The 14308-nt window shown below is 35.5% G+C and overlaps 1 protein-coding gene across 3 annotated transcripts in view; it reads left to right on the forward strand.

Moving 5' to 3' along the window:
* ATRNL1 (attractin like 1) overlaps positions 1 to 14308 on the forward strand; it is a 425814-nt gene that overhangs the window by 35341 nt on the left and 376165 nt on the right. For all 3 annotated transcript variants that reach the window (XM_056494988.1, XM_056494990.1, XM_056494991.1), the window contains exons 2-5: positions 3240 to 3323; positions 5293 to 5406; positions 5860 to 5988; positions 9049 to 9257. In XM_056494988.1, coding sequence (XP_056350963.1) covers positions 3240 to 3323; positions 5293 to 5406; positions 5860 to 5988; positions 9049 to 9257 — 536 coding nt within the window. The remainder of the gene's footprint in view (positions 1 to 3239; positions 3324 to 5292; positions 5407 to 5859; positions 5989 to 9048; positions 9258 to 14308) is intronic.

A 14308-nucleotide genomic window follows, 5' to 3' on the forward strand; every position in this document is an offset into this window, starting at 1 on the left:
TTTTAATAAAACATATTTTCATAAAAGATGAAAAGGAGACGGAGCAAAATTTTTCAGCAATGGAGAGAATAGCTCTTGACTGACACACCAGTACTGATATTGAGATGGATCTGTGAAGCAAAATATGCTGTATATTGTGTATTCAAATACATCTGAAGTAGGAATTGCAAAGTAATCCAACATTTCTTAAAATTTTCAGTAGAAGTGTGACACTAAGTAATATAGACATAAATTAATTTCTTTATAACTCTTAATTTAATAGTGAATATTTGTAATATTATGAATTAGCTTATGCTTTGCTTCTCCTAAAACACAAATATTATAAATCAGACCCCTGTCCATCTACCAGCAGTTTTGTGGAGCTTCATGTTCTGCTGATGACAGAAAATAGCCAATGACTTTTCTGGTTTAAATTAGTGCCACTCTCTGAAAGATTTGGTGATATTTTCTGCAGGAAGATACAGGAGATGACAAGACTGCGTTTTTCACAGATCTATAAATATTACAGCAGGAAAGGCCTTTTTAATAACCTGCTCTGATGTCTTATGTATTGCAGGACATAGATTTCATCTGACTACTCCTTCACTTTGGGCCAATAATTTCTGACTGAACTAGAATGTACTTTTTTCTTGAAATGCTCCAGTCTTGGTTTAAAGTCTCTGCAGTGGTAAATATTGTCTCTGTACATTCTAACTCAGCTATATTTGCCATTATTTTGTAGCAGTGGTAATATTCCAGGTGAATGTAGACATCTCTTTATTGCATGTTTTGTTTGCCCTGTGTTGGCTTTAGCCCTTGCATTTCTGGTGGATCTGTCTGTTGAGTGAAACTCTAGTTTCACACATCTTTCATGCAATCTATTGCTGACTGATCACCTTGGTGAGTGACTGAGCTGTCTCTGGTGCTTCTGAATGCCTTTAAATCTTTCTATTATTTGGTAGATCTGTTTTGCAGTATACTGAGATGGGAAATGTTCTAATTCTTTATAGGCTTTGATTATACCCCTGCCAACTAGGAAAAAGATTGTTGAAAATATTATGAAAGCTGATGCACAATTTCAGATGACAATACACAGCATCAGCTATTCCCTTGTGTGTTCTGTTAAAAAGGTTGGAGACTGGGTGTGATAAACCTGTGGTGCCTGGGCAGGCCACACAAATTGTTCTGGCTTCCTCTCATCACTGAGGCTTTCTCAGTGGTGAGCAAGGAGTGGGGTGCAATACAGGCACCTCTGTGACTAATGAGTGCATAGTCAGGGTGACTCATCTGGACTGTGGTTATTTGACAGAATCATTGTTAGTCACAGAGGAAAACTGCTGATGAAATATATGAAAAAGAATATTGCCCTAGATTGGGCAAGGGATTACCTGAAAGTGGTACTGCTTATCTTTGTGAGTTATGGGATTTTGTATTTGATAACACTTGGAAAGAAAAATAATACAGAAAAGTTATTGGTATGACTCAAGAAACTTAAAGCAATTTCCATCTGTCTTGCTATGTATTTATTTTAAATAGAACAAGCCCTTATCTTACCATTTTCTACAAACATTATTGGCAAAGCAATGTTGTGCTCCTCTTACTTATTTACTTTTTTTTTTCAACAAAGTGAAATGGCTGTTTCAAAGGCTATCTCTCCTTCCAAAAAAAACTACTTATCAAAAAATTATCATCCTAAGAAACAAGGGAAATTGTTTGTACTTTTCTAGTACCAAAGAACTGATCTAATAAAAACAACTATTGTAAGTCACCTCTATTGCACTATACAGCTACTAAGAAGGCAATGGTTGTGACTGCAAATGAGGTAATATTTCTTCCAGGAAAATATATGTTCTGTGGGTTGCTAAATAAGACTTCTGTATATAAATCATATGACTGCTCTGAAATTCTTTTGATTGGAATATTATGTATTACAGCCATTTATTTAAGAAAACAACATATGAAATGGATGAACAAAGCTTTTCTTATTTAGTGATACCTATTCTTAATGATTCTGTTTCAACAATATAGTGAAAGAAATGAGCCTTTCTGAGGATGTATTTATATTTGCTATTTGTTATTAAAGAGTGGGATGGTCTGTTTCCCCAGTGGACTAAGGCCATTGGAGATGTGTGTTAATGCCTGAACATAATCATAAAGGATGCAGAAAATAAAATGGATTAGTGAAGATACAATGTGCTGAAGATACCAGGCTCTTTCAGAAACCTTTTATGTTAATAGATTATTGAATTTCATCTGCTGTTTTATCATTGCATAGATTAATATAAAGTAATATATATGAATGGATGAAAAGGTTCTCTTTCTACATAAAAGGAATTTCTATATGTGATGAATATTGAGCTTTTATCACTCAAAAAAAAAGTTACAGCAGGCATTTCTGTTTCAAATGTCAGAATAGTAGTTGTTGAAGAGCAAATAAATCTTACATGGGAATAGAGAATAACATGGAAATAATATTGCTGCTGTACAGATTCATGGTTCACTTGCATCTTGAATACAATATGCTGATCTCTGTTGCATCTCAGCAGGCTTTAGGAGAATACAAAAGGTTTATTAAGAGCACTGAGCAAGGATTCCTCAGGTTGGAAAAGGGCAGAGGAGGGAAAGTAGGGAAATAAAACACAGATCATTACATTTTGAGTGGTATAAAGCATGAACCCAAAGGCACAGCTGTGGACTGAAAGTATCCCTGAGCTGCAAGTCATTGAAGGTGGTGTAATGCTGTGTGGAGAATCTGCAGGGATTTGCTCCTTCCTGGGTAATCAATGGAGATCACTGTGCAGAGACAGAGTACTGACTAGGAATAACAGAGCAGCAGGCTGACAGATGTGCTTATTCAAATTTATATCTTAATTTGTCTTGATCTAGGAGAGTTTTTGTGTGGCTGGTGTTGTCTAATTTCAGAAGTAAGTTGTAAGGCAATGGCAAAGCAAATTAAGCAAAGCAAACCAAAATGCTCTTAAACAAACTCCCCTTATACTGGCTTGTATCCATTTTGTGTGAAGGATAATTTAAATTATTTGCTACTAAACTAGAAAAAATACAAGTGAATGCCTGGGGGAAGAAAGCAAATCAATGATATAGAACAATCAGAATTCAAGTTTTTATGAGCACAAGTAGTGTGATGAGAAATATGAAGAGGGATTTGACTGTTTTCCCTACCCCCAATTTTCTTTCAATCCGGAAAGATTCTGTTGGTGTATTGATGATTCATTGTCTGTTGTCTGTTTTTCCTCCTGTAGGTTAACAGAACCTTCTGGATATTTAACAGATGGACCTATAAATTATAAATACAAAACTAAGTGCACATGGTTAATTGAAGGATAGTAAGTATCTATTTTCTTAGCTTAAATTTTCTGAACAGTTTGGTACTATGTGTTCTAGAGATCTAAAAAACTCACATAGAGACTGCATGAGGATACAATATGAACAGTTTGGTGTTTTGTTGGTTTGTGTTGGTTTTGTTTGAATATTACATAGAATTTTAAAAAATGGCATTGGTATTTTCAGGATTGCTTAGAGTTGGCCAAATTCCATTCCCATTTAAATTGCTGGCAGAAATTAGGCTGACATTGGTATTTGGCCAGTGCTGCAGGTCCTCAAAACCCAGTGATAAATTTGCATAAAGTTGCATATTTTAGTATCTTTACGTAAGTTCCAGAAGTAGTTACAGAATCCCTTTATTTGACTCATTACCTGACTTATCTTATTTAACTCATATCAGTGAGAAATCAGAAATGGCCTTAAGTACAGAATGTTTATTCAGTTATATGTTTCTCAAAAGTTAGTGCTTCTATGAAGTATTTTCTTTTGCATTCTACAGTTCCTCATGTACTTAGTTTTGAAATAGTTTTATGCCTACAGTTTAGATACCTCATGCATGTTGCTAATTTTTCAGTTTATGCTGCACAGAATCACAAAGACATGCCTGAAGAAATAATGAGACACATAAATTAGCATGGCTAAGTGTTAGTGGCACAAATTGGTTACATTTCAGGAGGACACCTCCCAGGATATGGGTCAGGATTTTGCTGACTAGTTCAGTTCTACTAACATTCTAGAAGAAAATTAACTCCTTCTGTATTTCCATGTTGTCATGGAACCTCAGACACCTCGAATATCTGCTCCACTGCTGCAGTTCAGAAATGATGTGTCTCATCTAACTTTGGTCTGTTTATATGTAGACAGTAATTTAAACAAAACAGCAGTGAGGTTACAGATGTTTGCAAAATCATTTGACTTGAATCTTTATTATCTAGAAGACCAGGCCATATGTGTCTGACCTAGCTAGACTTCTCTTTTTACTCAGGCAGGGTTAGCTCAGGAATATTTGCACTGCACTGCACTAAAGTGGAAACACATCTCAGCACCGTAGGCAGACTCTGCTTTGAGGCAGTTCCCCACTCCATTCCTCCTGTTCTCAGGAGATGGCAGAGTGGGTAGTTGGAGAAATTAATGTGCTGCACAGTCTGGGGAGGAGTAAAGCACCCAGCAGCACTGTGCCAAGTGTCAGCACACAAGGAAGTCACATATGTGTATAATACTCTGTCTTAAAAAATGAACCAAGCACTCTCTCCAAAAGATCTGTCACAAAACCCAGCATGTTTTCCAAACCGACAAATTATACTCAAGTCTGTCAATAGTGAGGAGAGCTACAAGAAAATAATCATTATGCTTTGTGGGGAAAGAAAAAAAGTATATATGTATGTATGTATGTATGTATGTATGATAATTCTGTGAAATGTGAAAATTTCACTTCCAGATCCATTTGGACCTCAGCCAAAATCTGGTGACATTTCCTACATGTTGGCAAAGGGGAGGAGACAGGCACTTGCACTAATATTGGTTGCAATTTTAGTTGAGTGTTTTAAGATTTATTTCAATGATTAGTATAATACTGGAAAGAGGATGTGTAGGTGATTTTATCTTGAAAGCTTCTTTTAAGATTATTGTCCAGACATTGCAAAGTAAATTTATTAAAAATAATTAAAATGAGGTATTTTGATTGCTCTAAATTTCTAGTTCTGAACACTGATAAAATCTGGTGAATTAAAGCCTCTTATTAACTTTAGGAATTATTAGCTAAGGTCTGAATATGTTATTTCAAAATTTTCTAAGATAAAGGAAAATATTTGTTTGTGCTGGCTTTTGTTATTTAACACTTTGAAATATTTAATTACGACTCAAAATTTTTAACAGAGTTATGTTGGCATGATCAGTTCTACAGTGAGTTCTTGATCTTATGATCTCAGTAATTCTGTAAGTAATATGTTACATAATTATTTTTTTTTTCAGCCCAAATGCGATTCTAAGATTAAGGTTTAATCACTTTGCCACAGAATGTAGCTGGGACCATATGTATGTATATGATGGAGATTCAATATATGCACCTTTAATAGCTGTATTTAGGTGAGTGTATTTACTAATCTTTCTGTCCATGTAGTCATGTATGCACACTTTCAGTTATTGGGGAAAAAAGTAACATTAGAGGCTTTAATATGTGAACTAGCTTGCTTTCTTACAACATGTATGTAAAGCTGTGTTAGAATGCATTACAAAATGTTAGTTTTGGTTAGATAATCATAGCAGAAATCCATTGCTTGGATACATACTGCTGACATTGCATGGAGTGTTAATGCTTATACATAGGCACTTTCCTGGAAACCCCTGACTTACCTTGCAGATTCATGGACAAGTTTTATATACTTTGTATAGCTTTTTTAAAAAAAATTTTAAAATTATATTTATGAGTCATTTTGTTTATATAGTTAACCAGCAGAATTCTGAAATCCTGCTTTCCTTTTTTTTTTCCTAAATATGCCAAAGATTGCTTAAAAACATTTTTCTCCTTCTCTTTTCCAGTGGTCTAATAGTCCCTGAAGTGCGTGGAAATGAAACTGTTCCAGAAGTGGTTACTACATCTGGCTATGCATTGCTGCACTTTTTTAGTGATGCTGCTTATAACCTAACAGGATTTAATATTTTTTATTCGTAAGTATTTTTGTACTAAGTAATTACCTTTGTTTTTTTCAACAGTGTAAGAGTCATACTCAGTGTGTCTAAAACCAGGGGGCTGGGGCTAGGCTTGTAATAAATTATTAAGGTACGAGTTAGGGGCAAAAAACTCCTAGAGACAGAGTATGGTTTTGTGAGTGAAATCACATGGCCATTTCCAGAGTATGTTTTTCCTTTGCCATATGGAACTAAAATGTATCCCCTCCAGTGTTTATCCAACACATATAGCTGTCATATGGACTAGAAGGGAGATTATATCTGCTGTCATATAAATTCCCTTCTCCTGAACTGGGATCATCTGTTGCTTGATTTTTCTTGCTGAATATACTATGGCTTTTGAAACCTTCTAAGCAGTTCCACTTGGATTTTTCTGCCAGCCACAAAGATTTTATTCCATTTCACTTCCTTTTCTTGGGTATTTCCCCTCCTATTTTCCATCTCAGTCTACACTCTGTCTTCATAGATCTTATCTGCACTGTGTGTCCTTTAGTTTTTCTGATGGACATGTCTAATCTGATATGACCATGATTGCTTTTGTCCAATCTCCTTTTCTCTGTCAGCAGCTCCAAAGATGCATCCAGCAGACCTGAGTCTTTTCTTTTTTATATGCACCAGTTATTTGCAACTTCTGTCTCATTTGGGATGTGCATATGACACAATGCAACATCTCTTCATATTGCATGCCTGAGTTCAAGAGGGAATTGCTTGGTCCTGTTAGACCTGTTTCTTTATATGATGGCTTTTCCATGATTGAAAAATGCCTGTTCCTTTCTCTCAATCCCTTCAGAAATATCAGTTATTGGGATGTGGTGGCCAGCACTGCATGTCTTATGTTGAAGTACATATAATATTTTTGTCATATTCTTTATTAGTTTAAACTTCCTATTTGTGTTTTTGACCATAGCTTTGCTTTGGCACAGTACTTGGTACATTATCTGTGGGAAATTTTTGCTGTAATTTGCAGCAGATTGCCCACTTTTGACCAGATAATAAATAGCTACTCAAAGCTTGGGAAACCTCACTATATATTGTATTGGAAATGGCAGCCTAGAAGACTGGGTATGTTTAATTTTTGTCAGTTGACATCAATGATGTCAGTTGACATCACCTGGCAGACTTTCTATTGTAATTAGCTACATTTTTCAGTTATCCCTGAAGCTTTTATTACACTTATTTTATTTGTCTTGGGAGCAAATGGCAATAAGACTTGGCATTCTTAAGAAATGAGTGTATATGCATTCTTTCATTACTTGGTAATGTGGTGCGTGCTGCATATCTTTACCTAATTTTTTTTTTGTAGACTTAAAATAAATGAAAAAACTTGCCAGTTTTTAATTCCTTTGCATATAGAACTCATTAAATTCTATGAACTCTGTTCTTCTGTGTCTTTTATTGCAATGGATACTTTTAAAACAATTTTAATGAACCAACAGTAACCCTTTTTATGATAAAGAAGTACCTACAATTACCTTTTATGGCTGCATTAACTTTGCCTCTGTCACTGGTCTATTGCACTCTGCTTCTCTTACCCTCTTCCTTATTTTTTTACTTCATTTTGATGGACCACTTGTATTCCTTTATTTTGGGGAAGACAGAAACACAAAATCTGTGACTCAAGTGCCATTTTAGTAGCAAACAACTGTAATTACTCCAGAACAGTAAATTTTCTCTTCCTTGGAGTCAGACAACTTTCTTCCAAATCTGCTGATCCGGTTTTTCTCATTTTGTTTGAATCCTTAATGAACCAGTTGGAGTGGGAAATGATCTACTTTCCAACTAATATCTCCTGATGGAAAACTTAACTGCAGAACACTCCCTGTGAGATTGGGGGAGAGGTTCCTCACAGCTGTAGCATTCAGCTGTTAATGCCATCAATGGTTTTAATGCCATGTGTGTTACCAGGTAAAACCCTCAGGAGATTTGGAATGATTGTCAGATGTGGAATTTTCTATTTTAGCAGTGTAAAAGAATCAGTCCTTTGAGAAGTGAGTCTCTAGAACACAAAAACGTGTCTCCTCACTGTCCTACCACATCTACATCTTGTCAAAGGCCAGCCTTGAACAATTCTTTGCTAGCTTTTAATAGCTCTTTCTTCATTTAGTAGGGAAGACTGTGAACAGTATCCATCTCTCAATCTGCAAGGAGTGGTCTGTATTATCATCAGTTTTGTAGTAACACTTTATTCTGTTTGCTGTGAGTCATCAAAAGAAGTTCCAAATCCTATTTGGACTTCATCAGGCTTATACTGCCTGAGTTCATGGAAACTGAGTTTCATATCCTCCATCTTCCCTCATTTCAAGGAGTTGCCTGCATTTCTGGAATCACTTTGCTTAATTTTGCACTCCAGTTGCCTGTGATCTCAGTGTTTGGTAGGGTGTATCACAGGACTGCTAACTCCCAGAACAGTCAGACTTCTTTCAGCCTAGGCTCTCCTGTTTTTTATATCTTGGACTGCAGAGTTAAGGTGGCTCTTTTATCAAGCATTCAAAGCATGAAGTGCTACTTATAAGTAGTTTCAGGATATTAGCCATCTTGTATTTTTTCTTACTTGTTTTTCTCTCTTTTATTCTCCCCAGAGGTTAGATGTACTATTCACAGTAGGGACCAAAGCTACTCAGGAAAACCCTTTATCTGTATGCCAGTGTTGGAGAGTTTAAGCTCAATTACTTCCAGAGTGGTTGTTTCTAGAGATAACAAACATTTGAAGGGACTGAGTATTTACACTGGAATATAGGAGAAAAACAGGTAGAGATCTGTCCAGGCAGGGCCTGTCCTGCTTAATGTCTGTATTTGTTGCAGTGCAAGGTGTTTGTGATCCTGAGTACATCACAGACTTTGTAGGTATGATTGGATCAAGACCATTTGAGCTCATTTTCCTGTAAAATCATCATTAAACTTGTGTTTCATCAGTACATAGAATTTTTTTCATTTAAAACATAATTTATCTTACAAACACTGCTGGAGTACTGCCAGATGAAACCACTATCATCAACTCATGGGTCATGATATCCCTTATCTTACATATTTATTTTCCAGAATTAACTCTTGCCCTAATAACTGCTCAGAACATGGCAAGTGCACAACCAGCCTGTCTGTCCCGAGCCGGGTGTACTGTGAGTGTGACAAGTACTGGAAAGGAGAGGCCTGTGACATTCCCTACTGCAAAGCCAACTGTGGCAGTCCTGACCATGGCTACTGTGACCTGACAGGAGAGAAGCTCTGTGTCTGCAATGACAGCTGGCAGGGTAAGCTTTGCTTAGCTTTGTATCAGGTAATTTGATTTTCTCCCTGCCCTCCCTTTAATCATCATCATCATTGCATCATATTTTTAGTGTTTCCTGAAGTAAAGTATCCACTGTCTGCTTTCTGCTGGGTGTTATTTATAGCAGCCTCTCAGTGAAAAAGATATAACAAAGGTGAACTGCTTTGCTATAATGGTACAAGAGTGTGTGGGCTAATGGATGTACTGTAAGCATGTGGTGCAGTTTTATTCCCAGTACCATAAATCATTGTTTCTCATTACAGATAAATTATTTAAGATCCTAAATGTTTAATTCACTTACTATAATTATGCTAAATGATTATGGATTTTTGTTTTTATCATTTACCACTTCTGTTACAAGTCTCAATTGGCTTAGCTTGCTATGCTTAGAAATTGCCATTCTCTTAACAGAAATATTAAAATCCCTCCAGATTACTTAGCTGATGTGACCACTTCCCATGACTTCCTGCCTCTGTTCTGTTTTATTGCTGTTTCTTTTGGCATGTCAAAGGAAATGACTTTTTAACTCTTATTAGCTGTCACACCTATTACTCTGCAGTCATTTCACTTCTTAATAATTAATGAGTTGTTCATTCAAAGGCAGTCAGTGCACCCACAGAAGAGAAGTGGTTTAGCAATGTGGTCATTGAATGGAAATAGTGTAGACTTTTTACTGAGTCCTTTAAAACCTTCCAGGACTGTAGTGCACAAAAAGAACTGAAGGCTTAATCTCTGTCCAGAAGCTGTGACTAGAATTTGCAGCAAGACTATTGCCCTTTTAGCTGTGCATGGATTCCTTGCAATATCAAATTGCTGACTACAAGATGGGGAAATGTCACAAATCTTTGGAAATACTTTTTTTAGGCTATGCCTTCAGATGCAGTACTATGAACTTAATTAGAAATTTTAAGCACAAAATAAAATTAAAAATCTGACTACTGCTGCTAGCACCTTCCTTTCTCCTAACATTTCTGTACATATTATCTTTTTACTCTTTCCTACAGATCATATAAAGATAATTTGTTTCATTGTTCCTTGGATTTTCACTGAATCTACATAGATTTCAATTCTTTTTTTCTAAATTCTGTCACAGATGAGCTGGTTTGGATATATAATTGCTTTCCCTTATGTAATACCAAACTTTCCTTAAGCTCTCTTACTTAGAAACTACTTGCTTCTCTGTTTTATTTCTTGATTTATTTCTATATTTATTTATTCTCTGTCATTTCTATACTGTTAATATCTTCTGTGCAGATTATTTGCAATGATGGAATCATAAATTTTTCTCTTGCTGTCTGACAAGTTTTTCTTGTGTTTGATAATTCAAACCAAGTGGCTGCAGGATCTTGATTTATATGCTTTAGGAGAGAATTTAGTGTTTCATTTTTTATCACTATTTTCTTTTTATCTTCTTTTGAGTAACTTTAGTGCCTGTATGAAAAAAAAAAAATCATTGAAGTGCATTGATTTGGATGTATAATAATTAGAACTCCTGATTCAGAAGATAAATCCCAGAATTTCCTATTTTACTGCATGGAGTTTTTCTTTTACAATGGTGACATCTCGTGGTTATTGTTGAAGGAGCAGCTCTGAAGAACATTACACATTTAAAACAAGTATTCTGAGAAAAGAGGATACTTTGGTGTGTACTTTGGGATGGAATAACTTCTCTGGGTAAAAAGTAGTGTCCTCTGATTATTAGATATGCCTTGTGGAAATTAATACAAAGATATTTTAGATACTTGCAGCTGGCTGCTGGTTGTACAAATACAGAATAAAGCTTTGATAAAAACTTTTAGACTTTAAAACAAATAATTGACATAATTTTTATTTTTAAGCAATGTTGCATTTAACAAAACATGCACTAGTTAAATATATTTTTTTTTAAATCAGAGTATTTTTAATAATGCTAGTACTCTTAAATATTTCTGAGGTGGTTGGTGTAAAAACAAGATCTAGTATTTACAGAAAATCTAGTTAATTTAAAATATTCACCCAACATAAGGGAGGCTGAACTTTTCTCTAAGGAGCATTTTCTTTATGAGTTCTGTGCCATTTTATATTGTCCCATTCCTGGCTAATCTGTATTGATATTATATAACAGAATCTGTCAATGCCTGCTGATAAAAGGCTGTGATTGTAATTCAGGGAGGAAAAGAATATTCCTTAAAACTACTGACTTGCTCTCTCTTTGCTAAGCACATGTAAAAGAGATGTGGCTGAGACCAAAGTGGTGGCTCTTGCACAATTTGACCTATTTAAGAATTTTATAGAAAGATGCTTTTGCTGAATAGGTTTTCACAGCCAGAATATTCTCTTTGATACCAGGAATACCATGTCTTGGATTGTTTCAGGCTATAAAGGAGCAGAGATTTCCAGACAGTTAAAAACTTCTGTGACAGGTGAAAAAAATTCAGGATGACTGGAAGGATAGCAAACAGTTCTGCACTTTTAAGAGGGGGACTGTCTTTAAAAATGCTGAAAACATTGCTGACTCCTGGGTGTAGACAGGAGAAAAAAAAAAGAGTTGAAGGCTCTCTTGAACTTAAGAAAATCTTTATTGATATTTTGCTCATTGAACATCAGCACTGCAAGCAAAAGAGGAATCTGTTAGAGATGAATTACAGGGTATGTTTAAATCAATTTTTAAGAGGATCTGATCCTTCATGTTTATTTTGTTTTGGATTGCATTGTGAGGTGGTTTGGAAACAGAGGAAGTGCATTTCTTTTATATGGACCTCCACCAAAAATGGGCTCTACCAAAAAGGGTTGCACATAATGCACACCAGCCCCAAACAGGCATTCAGCCCTAATCCAAAGTTAAAACACCAATAAAATTTCTGGAACATGTGTAGTTAGTTGGTTCTCCCTACAGAGCTGCTCCTAGCAGATAGAGATGTAGCAGAAGACCAGATTCTGAAATTAAACTAATTTAACTTGAAATAAGTCCATTAGCAATTCAGGCAGCTTGAGTTTTATAACATCTCTCTAGGGAAAAATGAGCCTTTCTGTAAGGAGAAGAGTAAACAATGAAAGTATAAAAGGGACTATGACTATTGCAGTGTAAAATCAGTGCTTTGCTTGCTTGGTACTATGGCATTTATTCTAACAGCATCTTGGGTATGGCCAGGCCAGAACAACTCTGTCAATGTCTAACTCAGGTTATCCTGAAAGGACTCACTGGATTTGGGTTTGTTCCCACTTTTCAGTGGAAGGCTTTGATGTCAAGCTCTCATTTGGCCTGCCTTATTCCCCAATGTTGAGATTTAGCAAACTGTGGTTCTGTGGGGCTGGTTTATTGAAACTGGTGGGAAAGGTTTAAGAAGAGAGCTCAGGCAGCAGCAGGTGAGATGCAGCACTGGGAAGAGCTTGTGCCAAATTCCTGGAGGTCTGAAATCTGAGATTTTGTCCCATTGTGCCTGGATGTTCTGGACCAGAAAGCACACAACTCTCTGTCTTCAGAAATGAGGACATTTGCTTTGGGCAGACCTGTTTTTGGAAGGAAAAAAAAAAAATAGAAGCAGGTTTCTTATAACTGTTCTGTCCTGTGATAATGCCCTCTTTGTCTCAGTTTTAATTTTCAGGTCATCTCCTGGCCAAGCATCAATTCAGAAAGGAGAAACTGCAGTTTTACAGTCTGGGAAATGTCCTCTTAAAGATATGTGCATTTATACTGTATATGCATATAAAGACACATATCCAAGGAATATTTTTGTCTCCCAATTATAAGTTAGATTTCTGTGTTCCATATTTATAGATTTTTTTTTCTGTTGATCACAGAAATGAGAATTGTCTAAGAAAACTTTCTGTCTATAGAACTGGTAGGAAGGAATTGTCTTGTATTGAATGGTTATTCCATATGTACTGGAAACGTTTTCAGATTTATCTTCATCTGGAATTTAACAATTTGACAAACATCCTTGGAGGACTGTGCAATTTGTAAACAAAATAGAAATTTAGTGTCTGAAAATTGTGTGGGAAAAATCAAGTGTCCTTATTGCAAGAGAAAGAACATCACAGGTAAATGAAGAGCCAGCTCCAGTTTTAAATACCTTTATGGTGTCATTTGATAATTAGTGAAAGTAAGTTTAGCAGAATTTATTTGATTTGTTTCACTAAATGACTGCATTAAAAGGGTTGATAATGCTCTCTGTGTCTAATTAGGATGAGATTTAGGAAGAGAGTCCCCTGCTATTTGAGAGTTTTAATGAAAATTGTAAACCATTTAGAATAAATCTATGACCTAAATATTTGTTTAAAAAGCATACACTTAAATGTAGTAAAATAGAACTTGATTAAACTAATGATTCCAAGAAATATTCTGTCCTGAATACAAGAAGTAGATAGTGCTGATCTCCCTGATAAGGTAAGATATTAAATTTACTTTATTATCTGTAGCACCTTCATTTAAGATTAGAAAGAAAGGGATTAATGCAGCTCAGTGTTCATTTCAGCATGTAGGGTTCTAGACTATAACTTGAGGAAAGAAATAATGAAACCTATATTGTGATTAATAACAAAACAGTTGAAATCTGATTTAATCAATGTAGTCCATATGAAGATAATTGACATGTAAGAAAATTGACATGAAAATGCAATATATTTTATCTGAATCTCAGCATTTGATGACAGGAAGTCACTGAAACTGAAGAGTATAGTGCATACATAAGGAAACAATAAGGGGAGCTCAGCTGCTTCATGAAATGTGAGTGGATGTGCTGAACACATATGGAAAGGTATCAGTGCTCCTTAAAGGCTGATCTTGGGACTGATGTTGTTACATAATTTTTGTAATCTCCCTATAAGACTGCTAATGATATCTGGAAATACAAACGTGGAAGGTACTTTAAATATGGAGAACCAGAATATCCTGCAAGAAAGCCTGCAAGTAATGTGTAGGTGTTAATTACTTCAATATTAATTGTAAATTAATACGTTTAGAGACTAAGAGTATTAAGAATTTGTTCTATAGTCTTGAACTGAAATGTGGAAAGAGACATGGGAGAGAACTTGCTGTCTATCTCAATTAGAAAT

Source organism: Oenanthe melanoleuca, chromosome 6 (assembly GCF_029582105.1).
Source record: "Oenanthe melanoleuca isolate GR-GAL-2019-014 chromosome 6, OMel1.0, whole genome shotgun sequence".
NCBI classification, from domain to species: Eukaryota; Metazoa; Chordata; class Aves; order Passeriformes; family Muscicapidae; genus Oenanthe; species Oenanthe melanoleuca.